Below are 19,486 nucleotides of genomic sequence, written 5' to 3' on the forward strand. Positions count from 1 at the left end.
TCTTTTTCATCACCGATCGTAACTTCTCAGATTTCATCACTTTATGCTTTTTATTATATCACCACAAACTTATCTAAGTGAAGCGCTGCAAGCTGTGGTCACATTAACCACCAGAGACTCATTATTTTTTCAATTTTTCAGGTGAGATTAACAGATAAATTATTAATCCAACAGTGAAACATGTTCACCTCACTGAGGAAAGTTGAGAGTTATTAACAGCTCGCCATCACCTTGGTAGAAGTGCCCCACTTAGTGGTCAAAAATCACCAACACTGCACGTGAACACTGCTCACTCAAGCAGAAGTCAAAGGGGTGCAGTGTACACACAGAAACATGTTTGCAACTTGTATGGTTCTCAGTATCATTATGTGGACAACAGAACCTGTCGTGTCCCAGAGTCTTCTTTGGATTTCAGTGTGACCTTAAGCTGAAAATACAGGATCCAACATAAACACTGAAACAGTTTTTTTTAAATTCAACACTGCAAACATATAAACTTTATAAATTATAGGAAACACACAGTGTGAAACTGCACCAACGATGAGGAGCCAGTTGTTCCTGAGCAACACTGCTGCAAAGGGTGAATTTTGGACGACACCTTATCATCCACCGGCATCCTCATAAGGGTGTAGACATCAAACTTGCTTTAGGTAAATTGATAACCAATAAATAAATATTAGGGAGGATAAAACAACATAAACATGCCGTAAATAATGATATTTATTATCACGCCTTTTTTTAAATTAAAAAATAAAAACACTAATTTCAGCCTCCATCTTTACTTCGTTCCAGTCTTATAGAGCGGTTTACCTGGTTCACAATTCAAAATAATCTTTATTAATCTGATCCTGGGCTTTGGTGTAGGTCCTGGGTTCATCTGGGCTATGAAATAAATCATTTTAGCTCTCTTCACTCTCCCTTTAAGCCAACTTTCTTTGGATAGGCTACCTCTAGTAAGCAGAATATTCGAACTGTTGGTGGATAGGGCTTCTGTGCTTCTCCCAGATCTGCCTGGCTGTCTGGGGTAAACATATTGAGGACAGCCAAAGCCAAAGGTTTAGAATTTGGTCATGTTTATTTTGAGCATCTACCTTTGTAAAAGCACATACTTGATAAAAATAAGGAAAAGGCTTAACATGAATTTGTGGAGCACTTGTATGCTTCCTGTGGAAACTGGTGTATAAACAAATAAGAACCGGTCATACAGTAAAACATAGTTGCATGATATGTATTCATAGGACAGGCTGATTCTGGTGCTGCTTGTAGTTTGAAAGGGAGTTCTTCCTTCCCTCTGTCACCAGGTGGTTGCTCATAGAGGGTCATGTGATTGTTGAGGGTTTTAAAAAATATATATATATATTGTAGAGTCTTTACCTTACAAAATAAAACTGAATTGAATTGAAAATGAATAAGAGATTTTAAGATATAATACAACGCCATGACATAAACAAAACAATTATCCCCATAAATAGGGGACTTAAACTCTTGCCATAGACAAGGTATTTACATGGATCTTAAAATGAAATTAATTTAATAATGGATGAAGTTAATCTCTTATTATTTTGACGCTATCTTTTGATAACAATGTGCGTTATATACATTTACATAAATGGCAATGGTAATCATCAAAACGTTATTATAACTTTAAAAGGAGGCTTTCTTATCTTAAAATGTCCATTTTTAGCAAGCACAAGTAGTATTTGCCATTTTAAAGACATTACAGGCAGAACGTTATTGAAACAGCTGCATAACAATTAGCCTACCAAGTGCCCCACTAAAGGTTTTATGAGGAAGTTATTATTACGTTAGAATATATTCAGTGGTACATTAATGTTTTGATGTGGGCTTTTTATTTTCTTAAAGTCCTTTTACAAATGTTAAAGCCGAAGTCGTGCATGCAGTGTAACCAGCCTGTCTTTTGAGCAGCCGTTAGCAGCAGCTCACATGGGTCGTTTCCGGGAAATGTGTGTAGCAGCTCTGCAGCAGTGGTGCTCTTGAACAGACCTTTAGTATATCGTCCCGGCTAAATTTCAACTGATAAAACGCCAGCAGCTCCCTGTTACTGTCTGTAGATAACCAATACAAACCGCATTAAGCATATATTACATGGAAACAATGATTTATTGTGGTTGCTAATTTCGGGTCTTCATCGGGACCGGGGGACTGAAGGGACAGAGGAGTTATATCGCGCAGGTAAGTGTGAGAAATGTGCATGTGTGTGTATATTCTTGGTGTCTTTAAAAAATAAACAAACAAGCAATATATAGGTATATGATACTCTGCGATAGCTGGAAATGTTTCACAAAAGAATATTTTATTTGTCGTTATATTTATCACGCAGTTGCAGAGCTTGTTTGTGTTTATGGCAGTGAGTGAAACTGTGATTTCCTCCAATGCCGTCAAGTTGTGAGCTGGAAGGGCTGAACGCGACTGTTTTCCAGAAGCACTTACACAATGTTAGATTTATTTAAACATGTCCGCGTTATCTCTGCTTTCGTGTCGGCTAAATGTGCCTGTTACGACTTCCACTCCTGATGAAAGCGTTGCATTGGGCAGGCTTGTTTTTATCCCGCACAAGCGCCGCTAGAGGCGCTCTACTTGCTAAATTAACAGCTAACGTTTTCTCAAGTGTGCTCACTGGATCTGCTATCAGAGAGTTAGCTTGAAGTTGCAACCAAGTTTAAATGTAAGTTCTGCAGCTTTGCGTTATATTTTTGTTCGATCAATTGCAATAACTTTGTTTCGAGAGTCGCACAATGTACTGTTGTAGCTATATAAGGTAACAATTTGTTTTCACGGCGATTTAATTGTTGGGTTGGCAGAAGCTAATGTTAGCTACTTAGCTGTGGGAAGTTGTTAGCTCTTAGCTGAATAGCATGCATGCTTGTTTAACTGGTTGCTGGAGAGCAGGTGAAATACAGCAGTTAGATCTGTGATAATGTGCTGATATTTTGATATTGTGTAATTGAGCAATTTTACATATTAGTGTTATTTCTTCAATTTGTAAACTCTGTAACATATTGTATTATTTAAATAGTGTAGTCTGTTACTGTTACTGTCTTGGAGCAGCTGTAATCCAGATAATTTCCTTAGAGAGAGGGTAGAATTAAGACTCAAAAATCAACTTTACCAGTCAATAAATAATTACTCAATGTGTGTTATATTTGAAATGTACTCAATAAATGAATGAAATTCATTCCAACCCATTTACACTGTAGTTATTATTAGATATCCCAATGGTGACTGCTTAGGTTAAGAGCATTACAGACGACTATATTGTGTTACTTACTTTTTTCTTTAATTAATTTTGACATTAAGGTTACTTCTGTATCAAACAGTTGCTCTATTTAAATTGCAAAATATCACTGATGGGTTGCTTGCTTTAGAGACAGATAATGAAATTTCTAGGGCACTTTTTTGAGTACACCTTGCTAGTCCTGGTTTAGACCCCCTTTTTTCCTCGGCTGCCTTAATTCCTTCTGGCACAAATTCAACAAGATGCTGGAAACATTCCTCAGAGATTTTGGTTTATATTGAATTGGAAGCACAAAGTACCACACAGTTAGTGCATATTTGTCTGCTGCACATCGACGAGGTTCCCATTCCACCACATTCAAAAGGTTGTCTGTTGGATTGATGTCTGGAAATTGTGGAGGCCATTTGATTTCAATGCACTTCAGTTTAATTTATATAGCCCTTAATCACAACAACAGTTGCCTCAAGGAACTTTATATTGTTAGGTCAAGACCATACAATAATACAGAAGAAACGAAGAAAACTGCAACAGTCATGTGACCCTCTATGAGCTAGCACTTTGGTGACATTAGGAAAGAAAAACTCCCTTTTTTTAAGAGGAAAAAAAGAAAACAGTTTGAGATGATTTGAGCTTTTTGGTCATCTTTATGAAAGCAGCCATCAGAAGATGGGTAGACTGTGTTCATAAAGGGATGGCCATGGTCAGCAGAAATACAGAGGTAGGCTGTGGCATTTAAATAGTTCTCAGTTGGTACTAATGCCTCTTTTCCACTAGTACCTACTCAGCTTAACTTGACCTGGTTTTTAGGGTTTTCCATTAGGTGGTAGTATCTGATACCAGGTACTTTATTAGTACTTGCTCGGCTGGGGTTCCAAGTGAGCTGAGTCGATCTGAAAATGTAACAGCAACTGACTGCATGCCAATGATCGGTCAGTCAGTGGTGTCGCGACTTTTTCACAGAGCCGCCATTTTTAAAAGGCATACACCAAGCAGCAGATATACCGTTGTCTCGACGTCCTCCATTATTGCATTGTGTTTGTGTTGCATACAAACAACATCATGGGACTTTCGGTGACATTACTGCAACGACCCGTAGCACATTGAGGTGGTACTCAATTGTAATTGAAATCAACCTTAACTGAGTGAAGTCAAGTAGGTACTAAGAGAAAAAGGCTTAGGTAATACAAAGCAGGAAGCATCATTTCATGTGAATACTTTATTCTGACCATAATTTTTGAATGCTGCAACATTGTTCCAATTTTCTGTCCAGTTTTGGCCTCAGTTTTCTGTTCTTAGCTCTCAGGAGTGGCACCTCATGTGGTGGCCTGCTGCCTTAGCCCATCTGCTTCAAGGTTTGATATGCTTGCATTCCCAATTGTAGCGGGTGCTTGAGTTAATGTTGCCTTCCTATCAGCTTGAAACCGTTTGGCTATTCTACTTGAACCTCTAGTATCAACAAGGCAATTTTGCTCTAAGAACAATTGCTCACTGGATATTTTTTCTTTTCTTTTTTTTAACCATAGTTATTAGACAGCTCTTTAGCTGACGTGACTTAGATATGTATTTCGAAAAAGATTTTGCTGTTAATTTGCTCTGTAGTTTATTTTCTTTAATAACTTTGACACATCTTATGTGATTTTTAAAGTTCAAACAACAAATATGCCAACACTTGCATACTTCATTCTTAGTGCCTTCATTTTTAATATCTGTTACATTTACAATAGATTTTGGTATTGACTTGCAAAAATGTAGATCTCAGTTGATACTGGATCTTTAGGGATTAACATAAATTCAGATATCTATATATGAATTCATATTCTCTATTTACATGGAGTATTTCAGAGATCTATTGAAAATGGCAATGAAGTCATTGTTTGTTAACTTGTCCTTAAGATCACAGTCTGCTCAACTGTGAATTGTACTCTGCTGCATATGCTGCAGACAGTACTGAGTGTATTGTAAATGATGGCTCTGGAGTTATTTGTTTGGGTTTAATGTCAACCATGTCATAGTCAGTGTTCATCGCTGAGACATCTGAGCTCAGTGTCTTTGCACTTGCACTGGGAAATTTAAATAAAGTAAAATATTTATGTTTGAGTTATTGGTTATCTTTGTGTTTGCAGCATGGACGATGAGGGAGATGATAATCTATGCTTTGACACTGACTCAGATTTAGTAGAAAATAAGGATGGTACCAGGTGTCAAGTCAAATGGACTCAGGAAGAGGTAAGTTGAAAGAAGTCTCAGGACAACCTTTTCTCTTCCTACAGCATCTTGATTTTCACATAATTTATTCAGTTACTGTTACTAATGTCATATTGTTGGTTGTTTTTTGGCTCATATTAATTAACTACCTGGCTAACTCAGTATCTGTAAATGTCGTTGTAATGTTTTGATGGTAACCCATGTACTGTGTTTGGACTTATTTTCTCTGACATTTAGGATGAAAATCTCAAAATTCTGGTCTGCAACATTGGAAAAAAAGATTGGAAAACTATTGCTAGTTTTTTACCAGTAAGTTTTGGTACATGCAGACATTGTTCAAGAATAAGATGAATAACAGCAGTGAATTCTGACTTAATACAGCGTGACATGTCTTGTTCCTTGTACAGGGGCGAACAGAATACCAGTGTATGCACCGCTGGCGAAAATATCTGGATCCTGACTTAATTAAAGGCTTCTGGTCCAAAGAGGAAGATGAAAAGGTGGGAAAATGAAAAACATGGTTTTAGTTTGGATATTTTCCTTTTTTTGTTATTTAAATTCTGTTTTTACTTTTGTATTTTTCTCTGGATAGATAGTAGAGCTTGTGGCCAAGTATGGCACCAAGCACTGGACTCTAATTTCAAAGCATCTAAAGGGTCGATTGGGGAAGCAGTGCCGTGATCGCTGGCACAATCACCTCGACCCAATGATCAGTAAGAGCTGCTGGACTGATGAAGAGGATCTCATCATCTATAAAGCCCACTCCATTCTGGGAAACCGGTGGACTGAGATTTCCAGGCTGCTCCCAGGAAGGTGGGCCAGTTAGCTAGCAATGACTGAATTTTTAAAATATGGTTAGCAGTCAAAATGCAATTTATTTATTTTTTTCTGGCAGGTCTGACAATTCTGTGAAGAATCATTGGAATTCGACCATCAAACGTAAAGCAGAGCTGGGCTTCTTTAGAGATGCTGCTCAAAGCATTTCCATTGATATTCAGCAATTTGTGGATGGAGAGGTACAGTGCTTATTGGATGTAGTTCATACTTTTTAAGGCTTCATTTTCATTTATAACTGATGAGATATGCCAGTATTGTTAGATAGATTTTATACTGGGACATAGCCAGCTCAAAAAATTCAAAGCTGCTTGTTTTTAATGTCACTAAACTACCATTTTTCCTGCAGTTTTAAGTTACAGTAAACTTTGATATTGTTAATTGTGAATTAATATTACATGATGTGTTACAGGTGGATTTCAAATGTGACGTTGTTTTAGATGCCGAACCAGTAACTCCTGAAGTGGTGAGCTTGCTATAGCTGTATTTCTGAAGAAAAGATTTAGGAATTCATAAATACCTAAATCTTTCAGGATTTCACACAAGCTGTTCTCATCCGACAAGTTTGGTTTACCTATTGTGCGTTTTGCTCTGCTGCAGCTCAGGCCTGAGAAGTCAATGCAGGACAAGGAGCACCATAAAGCCAAGCAGAAGACTGCTGCTCCACCTCCGCAGAGGTCTACATCAAAGAGAGAGTCTTCCTCCCTCAGCAATTCTTTTCTCCCCTGCTCAAAATCCAGTCCCAGCTCTGGCACCGCACCACCAGCCGTGCAGGTGGATCAGAAAAAGTTTGCTGATGCAGCACTAAGGATGATTGCTGAGGACATGTTGCCCCTCAGGTGAGTTCTTCTGCTGATAGTTGAGATAGTGTTGGTTTGTGATTCACTGAAGGAGGTTTGGTAATCCTTAAGTCAATGCAATTTTCTTGTCACTCTGTGGTTATGTTGAAAACTTTGTAAAGGCTTTTATATATTGAATTAATATTTACTGTATATCATTAAATGTATGATTCACTTTATTCCGCACAGCTTTGTTGAAGGGGCTGGCTTCAGGTCTTTCATGAGTACGATCAGCCCTGAGTACAACAAGCTATCCCAGCGCGCAGTGGCCCTGCAGCTTTATGACGAGGTGGAACGAGCCATCAAGCCTCAGCTCATCCGTGATCTTAAATCCTGCCTTGCCACAATGAAAGATGGTGAAAGTGCCATTCATGTCACCGTTGATCTCTGGGCAGGGGCTCAAACCCTGCCAGTAGAGGATCCCATTGTTGTTGTCCAGCTTCACTTTATCAGTGATTCCTGGCAGCTCCGCCGTCCTATTGTGGCCTTCCGTCATGTCAGCCACAAAAACCTCAGCACTTGTGTGTCCAGGGAGCTCGAAGGTGTGCTGCTCAGCTACGGGATCTTTCCTCGCAGCATCGGCTACGTCCTTGCCAACCAGGCTAAAGAAGCCCTAGCTACAAACAACTTGTTCTGCGACTACAAGATTATGTGCACGTCCAATAGAGGAGAACCGGATGGAGATGAAGTGCTGGCCTTTCTGTCAGACCAAATGTCTGAAGCAGAGTCCCCTTTTTCCGAGCTGCAGATGGGGACAAGGACTACATGTGCTGCCAGGACACTGCAGATAGTGATTAGGGATGCCTTAAGAAATTCAAGAGTAGTAGAGAACCTGCTCTCACAGGTCCACAATGTGGTGGCTTTCTTCAAGAGCAGCCCCTACTGGAGCGAGGTATGAGACTAAAGGATTTAAATGTTATTTCCAAGGTATTTAAAGCTGGGTTTCAATATATTCATTTTCATTGCGAGGGAGAAAAACAGAATTTAAGAGATGTTTCCTCTTGCTTACATTATTTAGTGTAATGTGGCAAATGTTTTACAGAAAAGATGCAGACCTGAGCTCTGTTAACAAGATTATTTTTGCCCTTTTTCTCTTTTTTCTTTTAAATTAGGTTTTGATGAAGGAGTACAATGTGTCTTTGTGCCCTTCCTCTAGCAACTGTCGTTGGAACTCCATGATGCTATCATTACGGCGAATGGTCCAGGAGTCTGTCTGGAGCTCCATCATGACTCTCCTGGCCCAGGCACGCATAGAGGCTAGTGACACAGCCAGCGCCCCACCACTGGTCATGGTTAAGAGGGAACAAGTGATTGACATTCTAGGTCTTCTTGAGCCCTTTGAGGAGGCTTTACAGGTAACAGAGCAAGTTTCTCTATAATGGAATTTCCAAATCTACATGTGTAACCTTTTGTTCAGTAATCCCATAATCAGGCTAAGAAGAAATGTGAACGGGGTCTTTAATAGAAGACATGTTTGTGTCTTATCTATCGTAGGTCCTGCAAGGAAATGGTGTGACTATGTCTCTCATCATACCGTCCCTCATTGGACTTGATAAAACCTTGGAGAATTGTGTCACCAACTACACCCACTTCTGCAAGGCCCTGCGCACAGGCCTCTACACACACTTCCAGCCAGTGATTCACCAGAAGGACATGATACTAGCTGCTGTGCTGGATCCTAGGATCAAACTGCAGGTACCAAATTAGGCCAGAAGCATAGCGGACTTCTGTAGATTTATATTTAATTGAATATGCGTGTTGAGTAGATATAGGAAAAAAATGTGTGTACATTTAAAACAACCATTTTTTTTGCAGCCGTTTTCTGATGACAACCAGGATGAACAGAATGATTTCCTAACACCTCCGTCAAAATCTGAGGCTCGCAGCATTGTTGAGTCCACATTAGAAAACATGGAAGCCTCAACTTTTCCTACTGTTGAGGCAGAGAAAGATCAGACAGGCAGTGGGCTGGAGCACGATGTGAAAGAAGAAAGCCAGACAGATGGCGTGATGGACACTTGTGCTGGCAGCTCAGACAACAACTGTCCTGAAATCAGTGAAAACGACCTCAAGAGGAAGTCCATCTTCAACTTCCTTCAGCCGCCTGCAAAGACTCTAAAGATGTCAGAGTTCGACGTGTACCTGTCTGAACCGCTGTGGGAAAGCAACTCTACTCTTCAGTACTGGAAATGTGCTTCTCGATTCCCGAAGCTCCAAGGCCTCGCCAAGAAGCTGCTGGCGGTGCCCGCCACATCTGGAGGTTTTGACCGTTTCAGTCCGATGGCTGCGTGCATTGTGAAAGCAAAAAGGAACCGCTTGCCACCTCACACCACAGAGAGACTGCTACTATACAAAAACTCTGTAAAAGTGAAGACTGTTAAAAAGCCCAGTCGGGCTGCTAAACACTGATGGATAACAGCTGAGTGTGGCAGAGCTTGCACAGCATTAAACAGAAACTCTGCCTCTACTTTTAAAAACTGTGCCATACGCTAAGAAGGAGGGTGAACTGCTAATACCTCTTATATTGTAGCAAATGAATCAGCTGACTCTTTCTTCCTAGAACGCATTTGCTGGTCTGCATTAAAAAAACAAAACAACAAGTCCTGTGTTACAGCTGGTTTCATCAGTTTGTTAAAAGGACGCATTCTGGTCAATGATCCTCACAGCTTCATACCTGCAGCAGCGATAGAGATGCACACTGTCTCTGCGTGCTGTACGGTGCTGCTCAGAGTTGTACTTTGTCCCTTCCACACATGATTCAAGTCAGAGCTCTCTACTGGATTGGGAAATGGCAAATTAGAAATGGAGTCGGTGAATGAATGGCATCTGATTCACTTCAAACCAAAATGAGTTCAGCTTGTATCGTTCTTTTGCAGAATTTCATGTTTTCTGACTGCAACTTTTGTTAAGACAGTAATAAAATGTCAAATCAGAGGTTGAATGCTTATTTATTTCCACTATGCACTGATAAATGAGATATTTGCTGCCAAACGTGATGGAACAATAGATCTTTATATTGAATTTGGCTATTCAGTCCCTCCACCCCAAAAGTCATTTATATTTTATAGTCAAATGAGAAATCCACTGTACATTTCTTTCAGGCATTACAGTTTTGTTTCATTCATTCTAACGTGAAATACAACAGTGTCAGCATCTTTTCAGCTTTTTATCAGACTTGTCTTTCACCATTTTCAAATAGCCTAATCAATAATTCATGTACTTTCATAGATGCTGTTGTTTTCCTCAAAACCATAGATTTTTAAAAAGAAAACATTTTGCTTGGATAAACTATAATGTCTGATGGAAGTTGATGGAAAAGCTTCATTTAGTTTGGCTTTGTCAGGTAGGCTGATGTTGGCATTGAATGACAGCTACCTGATTTTACTGCGGTAAAGACCGATAATGTGTTGAAAATTAAAACCAGTGTTATGAGTGCTGTGATCTCCTCTGAGAAGCATTCAAAAAGTTTTTGCTTGCATTAAACATTGGAGTATGTATCAGCTGTGTTATCAAGAAACTGAGATATCTGCTAGAAACTGGAATATTGGAATATGTCTGATATTAAAGACAGTTTGCGACTGAAGAAAACTGTGAGAACATTTTTTTTTAATCCTCTCATTGATTCATCTTCAGTTGAAACTGCGTCAAATCAGCTGCCAATAAGTAATTTAAATGCATTCTATTTTATTTTAGTGTTATTATTCATTTATATTTTATTGCGTCATTGTAGTGCATTTTACTTGTTTTAGTTGCATTCTAGTTTGTAAAGCAAGTTGTGCAGCATAGGCTGTTGGAAATGTGCTCGATCAATAAACCTGACCTTGACCATGTGTGGAGGGAGCCAGAAACATGCTGCTGTTTGCACATATTTAATAATGGGCTCTGCAGAGGAGCTAAAGAAGAGTCCAGCATGTTGCTCTGACTGTGTAACTCCTAAAGGTACAGTAACGGCAACATTGCCTAGTGACTGATCAGGCCAGTAACATTTCTGTTTCTCATATAAACCATCTCAGTGACTTCAGCAGAGATATTTTGTTAGTCAGGGTAAATACAAGGATTAGCTACCGAACATGTGCTTTTGCTCAATGTCTGACTGCAAGTGACTGAGAATGTGTTTACTTTAAAAAATGAAATATGTATTTGGCCACAGTAACTAAAGGTTCGCTAACTAAAAACTAACTAAAATGTAGCTTTAAAAATAGCTGAGAACAGCCTATTTTAATAACCTCACTCCACTTCCTGCCACTGTACAAAAATGAAGCCAAAATTCCCTTTTCATGGGGACTGCCATCACTTTGTATTTTTGAAGCCAGTGTGTGCGTAGTAGTGAATAAAAGCAGATCAAAAGTACTCAAATACAACCACTTGTACACATCAAAAGAAAAATTCAGTTCACATCAATTTTATTTGTGCCAATTTTAAAACTTTAGGGTAACATCCCTACAATAACGCAGAGATTGTAGGGATGTTAACTTGCAATATTATATAATATTGCAAGTTAACATCCCTACAATAATGCAGAGAAAACCCAACAATCCGAAGATCCCCTATGAGCAAGCACTTGGCGACAGTGGGAAGGAAAAACTCCCTTTTAATAGGAAGAAACCTTCAGTAGAACCAGGCTCAGTGAGGGGCGGCCATCTACCTCGACCGGTTGGGGGTGATGAAGCGACATAGATGAAATGCATGTCACTTCCTCACACATGCAGAGATGTCCTTATTGTCTTACATTTATGATGTTATAGCAAATACAGCCTCTCCTGGGTTACGGATGTAATATACCCTCAGGATGGGCGGGTATTAAATTTTTTTCTGATATTGTCTCTTTGTGATTTATTTTGACTTTGGAAACAAAGAAATAGATATTTTTTAACCAGCTTAAAAGCTGATTATTTCTTTGGAGTCAGTGTGAGAACTGGTAGGAGGATTTTTTAGATGTGGTTGGGTTTGGCTGAAGGCCGGCGCTTGAGTAGTTTTGTAGCAGGATTGTATACTCTACGTAGAGTTGACTGGGAAATAAGTTCAGGTGAATGGGGATGAAACATTTCTTCTTCTGCCTTGGGAGTAACAGTGGACTTGAGGTTGAGTGAGCTCCTAGACTCAGACTGCTTCTTTGAGTTGTCTACAGTTTTAGACCGGGCCCTAGTGGAAATAGGAGGTAGCAGGCCATGCACTGCTTTTAGCTTACTGTCATATGTGGTAAGCTTGTTACCCTTTTTACCCTTAAGGTCTCTAATTTCTTTCTGTTGTTCTTTCAGCTCATTGTCGCCTTTGGATGGAAAGTATTCCACATTACTCAGGTCAAATCTCACCTTTTTCCGGGCTATTTGTTCATCCCCATCCTTTCTTTGCTGCTCTGGGGAGGCTTTTTTCTCGACTTGCACAGTGTGGCCGAGTGTGTCATAAAGTCCCTTCAGCTGTTGAGCAGTTTTCAGACGGGCTATGTTATTTTTTTGGGATGAAATTTTCTTCCCCACACTTTTAACTTTCTGTTGACGGCAGTACACCTCCCCAGGTAGTGTAAGAAGCTCGTCTATCCTTCTTTCAAGGAAGTCATTACGATGAATGTACTTCTCATTGTTCTGAATCTCAGTCTGAAGCTGCTCATTTTGTTTCTGCAGTTCTTTAAGTGTTTCATTTTTTTCCTCAGTCGTCTTGCTTAGCTTCATCTTGAGTTCTTGTTTTTCCTGCTCATGTTTGATTTTAAGGACAACCAGAGATTCCACCTCCTTTTCTTTCTTGTCCCGCATCGTTTTTTCAGTGGCACACTTATTTTCAAGGTGTTTGATTGCCTTATGAAGAGCCCGAATTTTTGCCTCATATTTGTTTGTGAGATCTACATTCTGTGACTCTGCGGACCTTAGCTGGGATTTGGTTTCCTCTGTCATCTTCGCAACCAGTTCCTGCTCTTCTTTCAAAGATGCCTCAAGACTTGAAATCTTAGAATTCTTTTCATCGATTTCCTCCAACTGAAGCTTTTCAGCTTGTTTGTACTTTTCTATCTCATTTCTGAGCACCTGCATTTCTTTGGACTCCTCTTTCATCTTTGCAACCAGTCCCTGCTCTTCTTTCAAAGATGCCTCAAGACTTGAAATCCTACAATTCTTTTCTTGGATTTCCTCAAGCTGAAGTTTTTTAGCTTGTTTGTAATTTTCTATCTCATTTCTGAGCATCTGTATATCAAAGTAGCTTAGGGAGCTCATTTTGAAATGAATGTATTTAGTTTAGTTTATACGACGTGTTATTCTGTGTTTGAAAAATGATCTACTCAATGAGACAGTGTTCGCAAGTGGAAACTGTTAGTTCAGAACTATAGCGATCTATGGGTTCAAGGTATGTACTCGAGGGATATTTATAGGCTCTGACTCCGCCCCCAGAACTGTCTTCAAAGGAGTTCAAGTGACGTTATCGCCGAACGTCGTGACATTCAAAGGACAGTCTATTATGATGTCATTTTGTACCAGAATGGGTTAAATTTGATATTGTGTCTTTGCAAGTTTGTTCAACTTGCATTGCGATTTCTTTTTTTAGCAGACTTTAGCGATCCTTCTACTTGGGCTGTCTTCAAGTTTAAGGTATCTGTCGTTTCCCACCGTATCCCGCCCCGATCGATCCATTTATGTACGAGCCCATCCGCCCCCGGATCCGTTCATCGGGGCTCATCGCTACTGTTGTAGTCACTTGTCCGGAGCTAACAACAGCTGTTGAGCTGACTATTAAGCTAACATTATGCCCGCTAGTGTTACGTGTCCTACAAGTCACACTTTTTCTGTGATAAACAGTTGAATTAAATTCTTACAGCGTATGAGAGGTTGGCAGCGTCAAAACATTAGCAATAGGTGACAATAACGAGTGCTGGAGGATTTATTTAGTTATTTATTTAGATCCATTTCTTCAGTATAAGAAGCCATACTATCAGAACACCGCAATACAGATACAACTAATAGGCTACTTATTCTGCAGAAAAACTTTCACCATTTGTGCTTAAGAGTATATGAATTTATATGACTACTGCTTATGTTGAAGATTAAGCTCAGTTTTAATATTTCATGTCATTCTATAATGATCATAGCGTATGCAGAGATGACACATATTTGTCCATTTTAATATTCAGCTGAGCATGAATGGAATGTCAGAGTGGTGTCTGACAGTATATATGTATGTTATTATAATGAACACAGTGTATATATGTATGAATGTTTGATTCAAAGATAAGATTAGACATTTAAAATAAATGAATAACAAACAAAAATCTAGCAGGTTGAGCACTGTGTGAAGCAGGAAACATTCAAGCAGATGAAAAATATATTAAATGAAAATACTGAGCTTATCGTTGATCAGCTTGGATTGTGTAGATCACAAATCTTTTGGTCTGAATCTTTTTTTATTTAATTCTTATAATATCCATCGTGACTCTCTTTTTCATCAGTGGAACTCTGTCCCAGTCTGCTCCACCACCGGGAGATTCTCCGCTGTCCACGATGTCTTCACTGTGGATGCCATGTTTGTGTCTTATCTATCGTAGGTCCTGCAGGGAAATGGTGTGACTATGTCTCTCATCATACCGTCCCTCATTGGACTTGATAAAACCTTGGAGAATTGTGTCACCAACTACACCCACTTCTGCAAGGCCCTGCGCACAGGCCTCTACACACACTTCCAGCCAGTGATTCACCAGAAGGACATGATACTAGCTGCTGTGCTGGATCCTAGGATCAAACTGCAGGTACCAAATTAGGCCAGAAGCATAGCGGACTTCTGTAGATTTATATTTAACTGAATATGCGTGTTGAGTAGATATAGGAAAAAAATGTGTGTACATTTAAAACAACCATTTTTTTTGCAGCCGTTTTCTGATGACAACCAGGATGAACAGAATGATTTCCTAACACCTCCGTCAAAATCTGAGGCTCGCAGCATTGTTGAGTCCACATTAGAAAACATGGAAGCCTCAACATTTCCTACTGTTGAGGCAGAGAAAGATCAGACAGGCAGTGGGCTGGAGCACGATGTGAAAGAAGAAAGCCAGACAGATGGCGTGATGGACACTTGTGCTGGCAGCTCAGACAACAACTGTCCTGAAATCAGTGAAAACGACCTCAAGAGGAAGTCCATCTTCAACTTCCTTCAGCCGCCTGCAAAGACTCTAAAGATGTCAGAGTTCGATGTGTACCTGTCTGAACCGCTGTGGGAAAGCAACTCTACTCTTCAGTACTGGAAATGTGCTTCTCGATTCCCGAAGCTCCAAGGCCTCGCCAAGAAGCTGCTGGCGGTGCCCGCCACATCTGGAGGTTTTGACCGTTTCAGTCCGATGGCTGCGTGCATTGTGAAAGCAAAAAGGAACCGCTTGCCACCTCACACCACAGAGAGACTGCTACTATACAAAAACTCTGTAAAAGTGAAGACTGTTAAAAAGCCCAGTCGGGCTGCTAAACACTGATGGATAACAGCTGAGTGTGGCAGAGGTTTCACAGCATTAAACAGAAACTCTGCCTCTACTTTTAAAAACTGTGCCATACGCTAAGAAGGAGGGTGAACTGCTAATACCTCTTATATTGTAGCAAATGAATCAGCTGACTCTTTCTTCCTAGAACGCATTTGCTGGTCTGCATTAAAAAAACAAAACAACAAGTCCTGTGTTACAGCTGGTTTCATCAGTTTGTTAAAAGGACGCATTCTGGTCAATGATCCTCACAGCTTCATACCTGCAGCAGCGATAGAGATGCACACTGTCTCTGCGTGCTGTACGGTGCTGCTCAGAGTTGTACTTTGTCCCTTCCACACATGATTCAAGTCAGAGCTCTCTACTGGATTGGGAAATGGCAAATTAGAAATGGAGTCGGTGAATGAATGGCATCTGATTCACTTCAAACCAAAATGAGTTCAGCTTGTATCGTTCTTTTGCAGAATTTCATGTTTTCTGACTGCAACTTTTGTTAAGACAGTAATAAAATGTCAAATCAGAGGTTGAATGCTTATTTATTTCCACTATGCACTGATAAATGAGATATTTGCTGCCAAACGTGATGGAACAGTAGATCTTTATATTGAATTTGGCTATTCAGTCCCTCCACCCCAAAAGTCATTTATATTTTATAGTCAAATGAGAAATCCACTGTACATTTCTTTCAGGCATTACAGTTTTGTTTCATTCATTCTAACGTGAAATACAACAGTGTCAGCATCTTTTCAGCTTTTTATCAGACTTGTCTTTCACCATTTTCAAATAGCCTAATCAATAATTCATGTACTTTCATAGATGCTGTTGTTTTCCTCAAAACCATAGATTTTTAAAAAGAAAACATTTTGCTTGGATAAACTATAATGTCTGATGGAAGCTGATGGAAAAGCTTCATTTAGTTTGGCTTTGTCAGGTAGGCTGATGTTGGCATTGAATGACAGCTACCTGATTTTACTGCGGTAAAGACCGATAATGTGTTGAAAATTAAAACCAGTGTTATGAGTGCTGTGATCTCCTCTGAGAAGCATTCAAAAAGTTTTTGCTTGCATTAAACATTGGAGTATGTATCAGCTGTGTTATCAAGAAACTGAGATATCTGCTAGAAACTGGAATATTGGAATATGTCTGATATTAAAGACAGTTTGCGACTGAAGAAAACTGTGAGAACATTTTTTTTAATCCTCTCATTGATTCATCTTCATTTGAAACTGCGTCAAATCAGCTGCCAATAAGTAATTTAAATGCATTCTATTTTATTTTAGTGTTATTATTCATTTATATTTTATTGCGTCATTGTAGTGCATTTTACTTGTTTTAGTTGCATTCTAGTTTGTAAAGCAAGTTGTGCAGCATGGGCTGTTGGAAATGTGCTCGATCAATAAACCTGACCTTGACCATGTGTGGAGGGAGCCAGAAACATGCTGCTGTTTGCACATATTTAATAATGGGCTCTGCAGAGGAGCTAAAGAAGAGTCCAGCATGTTGCTCTGACTGTGTAACTCCTAAAGGTACAGTAACGGCAACATTGCCTAGTGACTGATCAGGCCAGTAACATTTCTGTTTCTCATATAAACCATCTCAGTGACTTCAGCAGAGATATTTTGTTAGTCAGGGTAAATACAAGGATTAGCTACCGAACATGTGCTTTTGCTCAATGTCTGACTGCGAGTGACTGAGAATGTGTTTACTTTAAAAAATGAAATATGTATTTGGCCACAGTAACTAAAGGTTCGCTAACTAAAAACTAACTAAAATGTAGCTTTAAAAATAGCTGAGAACAGCCTATTTTAATAACCTCACTCCACTTCCTGCCACTGTACAAAAATGAAGCCAAAATTCCCTTTTCATGGGGACTGCCATCACTTTGTATTTTTGAAGCCAGTGTGTGCGTAGTAGTGAATAAAAGCAGATCAAAAGTACTCAAATACAACCACTTGTACACATCAAAAGAAAAATTCAGTTCACATCAATTTTATTTGTGCCAATTTTAAAACTTTAGGGTAACATCCCTACAATAACGCAGAGATTGTAGGGATGTTAACTTGCAATATTATATAATATTGCAAGTTAACATCCCTACAATAATGCAGAGAAAACCCAACAATCCGAAGATCCCCTATGAGCAAGCACTTGGTGACAGTGGGAAGGAAAAACTCCCTTTTAATAGGAAGAAACCTTCAGTAGAACCAGGCTCAGTGAGGGGCGGCCATCTACCTCGACCGGTTGGGGGTGATGAAGCGACATAGATGAAATGCATGTCACTTCCTCACACATGCAGAGATGTCCTTATTGTCTTACATTTATGATGTTATAGCAAATACAGCCTCTCCTGGGTTACGGATGTAATATACCCTCAGGATGGGCGGGTATTAAATTTTTTTCTGATATTGTCTCTTTGTGATTTATTTTGACTTTGGAAACAAAGAAATAGATATTTTTTAACCAGCTTAAAAGCTGATTATTTCTTTGGAGTCAGTGTGAGAACTGGTAGGAGGATTTTTTAGATGTGGTTGGGTTTGGCTGAAGGCCGGCGCTTGAGTAGTTTTGTAGCAGGATTGTATACTCTACGTAGAGTTGACTGGGAAGTAAGTTCAGGTGAATGGGGATGAAACATTTCTTCTTCTGCCTTGGGAGTAACAGTGGACTTGAGGTTGAGTGAGCTCCTAGACTCAGACTGCTTCTTTGAGTTGTCTACAGTTTTAGACCGGGCCCTAGTGGAAATAGGAGGTAGCAGGCCATGCACTGCTTTTAGCTTACTGTCATATGTGGTAAGCTTGTTACCAGTTTTACCCTTAAGGTCTCTAATTTCTTTCTGTTGTTCTTTCAGCTCATTGTCGCCTTTGGATGGAAAGTATTCCACATTACTCAGGTCAAATCTCACCTTTTTCCGGGCTATTTGTTCATCCCCATCCTTTCTTTGCTGCTCTGGGGAGGCTTTTTTCTCGACTTGCACAGTGTGGCCGAGTGTGTCATAAAGTCCCTTCAGCTGTTGAGCAGTTTTCAGACGGGCTATGTTATTTTTTTGGGATGAAATTTTCTTCCCCACACTTTTAACTTTCTGTTGACGGCAGTACACCTCCCCAGGTAGTGTAAGAAGCTCGTCTATCCTTCTTTCAAGGAAGTCATTACGATGAATGTACTTCTCATTGTTCTGAATCTCAGTCTGAAGCTGCTCATTTTGTTTCTGCAGTTCTTTAAGTGTTTCATTTTTTTCCTCAGTCGTCTTGCTTAGCTTCATCTTGAGTTCTTGTTTTTCCTGCTCATGTTTGATTTTAAGGACAACCAGAGATTCCACCTCCTTTTCTTTCTTGTCCCGCATCGTTTTTTCAGTGGCACACTTATTTTCAAGGTGTTTGATTGCCTTATGAAGAGCCCGAATTTTTGCCTCATATTTGTTTGTGAGATCTACATTCTGTGACTCTGCGGACCTTAGCTGGGATTTGGTTTCCTCTGTCATCTTCGCAACCAGTTCCTGCTCTTCTTTCAAAGATGCCTCAAGACTTGAAATCTTAGAATTCTTTTCATCGATTTCCTCCAACTGAAGCTTTTCAGCTTGTTTGTACTTTTCTATCTCATTTCTGAGCACCTGCATTTCTTTGGACTCCTCTTTCATCTTTGCAACCAGTCCCTGCTCTTCTTTCAAAGATGCCTCAAGACTTGAAATCCTACAATTCTTTTCTTGGATTTCCTCAAGCTGAAGTTTTTTAGCTTGTTTGTAATTTTCTATCTCATTTCTGAGCATCTGCATATCAAAGTAGCTTAGGGAGCTCATTTTGAAATGAATGTATTTAGTTTAGTTTATACGACGTGTTATTCTGTGTTTGAAAAATGATCTACTCAATGAGACAGTGTTCGCAAGTGGAAACTGTTAGTTCAGAACTATAGCGATCT

At 39.5% G+C, this 19,486-nt stretch overlaps 3 protein-coding genes across 3 annotated transcripts; 2 read left to right on the forward strand and 1 right to left on the reverse strand.

Moving 5' to 3' along the window:
* Window positions 1-1,932: 1,932 nt before the first annotated feature.
* Window positions 1,933-9,543, forward strand: mybl2a (MYB proto-oncogene like 2a). Its single transcript, XM_086278379.1, has 12 exons — window positions 1,933-2,193; window positions 5,380-5,482; window positions 5,699-5,770; window positions 5,869-5,961; window positions 6,054-6,274; window positions 6,357-6,477; window positions 6,708-6,761; window positions 6,896-7,134; window positions 7,324-8,026; window positions 8,247-8,489; window positions 8,629-8,829; window positions 8,950-9,543. Exons 2-12 carry the CDS (start codon window positions 5,381-5,383, stop codon window positions 9,541-9,543), a joined length of 2,643 nt encoding a protein of 880 aa, XP_086134505.1. The 5' UTR covers window positions 1,933-2,193; window position 5,380.
* A 2,089-nt stretch (window positions 9,544-11,632) lies between these two features.
* Window positions 11,633-19,367, reverse strand: LOC147305078 (uncharacterized). The gene is made up of 2 exons (XM_086277931.1): window positions 18,159-19,367; window positions 11,633-13,307 (listed from the first exon to the last, which is right to left on the reverse strand). The coding sequence occupies exons 1-2, from the start codon at window positions 19,365-19,367 to the stop codon at window positions 12,066-12,068; spliced, it is 2,451 nt and encodes an 816-aa protein (XP_086134057.1). The 3' UTR covers window positions 11,633-12,065.
* Window positions 14,684-15,574, forward strand: LOC147305079 (uncharacterized). Its single transcript, XM_086277213.1, has 2 exons — window positions 14,684-14,860; window positions 14,981-15,574. Exons 1-2 carry the CDS (start codon window positions 14,684-14,686, stop codon window positions 15,572-15,574), a joined length of 771 nt encoding a protein of 256 aa, XP_086133339.1.
* Window positions 19,368-19,486: the final 119 nt, after the last annotated feature.

The sequence above is a fragment of the Aulonocara sp. 'chitande type north' Nkhata Bay genome, linkage group LG20, assembly GCF_057382095.1.
Source record: "Aulonocara sp. 'chitande type north' Nkhata Bay isolate Kocher_YH1m ecotype deep benthic linkage group LG20, A_spYH_male_GT1.1, whole genome shotgun sequence".
NCBI lineage: Eukaryota > Metazoa > Chordata > Actinopteri > Cichliformes > Cichlidae > Aulonocara > Aulonocara sp. 'chitande type north' Nkhata Bay.

Coding starts and splice junctions, on each gene's coding strand:
- LOC147305079 (XM_086277213.1), top strand. CDS start 14,684: ATGTCTCTCATCATACCGTCCCTCATTGGACTTGATAAAACCTTGGAG. Junction 14,861..14,980: donor ATCCTAGGATCAAACTGCAG/GTACCAAATTAG, acceptor TTTTTTTTGCAG/CCGTTTTCTGATGACAACCA.
- mybl2a (XM_086278379.1), top strand. CDS start 5,381: ATGGACGATGAGGGAGATGATAATCTATGCTTTGACACTGACTCAGAT. Junction 5,483..5,698: donor TCAAATGGACTCAGGAAGAG/GTAAGTTGAAAG, acceptor TCTGACATTTAG/GATGAAAATCTCAAAATTCT. Junction 6,762..6,895: donor AACCAGTAACTCCTGAAGTG/GTGAGCTTGCTA, acceptor GCTCTGCTGCAG/CTCAGGCCTGAGAAGTCAAT.
- LOC147305078 (XM_086277931.1), bottom strand. CDS start 19,367: ATGAGCTCCCTAAGCTACTTTGATATGCAGATGCTCAGAAATGAGATA. Junction 13,308..18,158: donor CCCAGTCAACTCTACGTAGA/GTATACAATCCT, acceptor TTTGATATACAG/ATGCTCAGAAATGAGATAGA.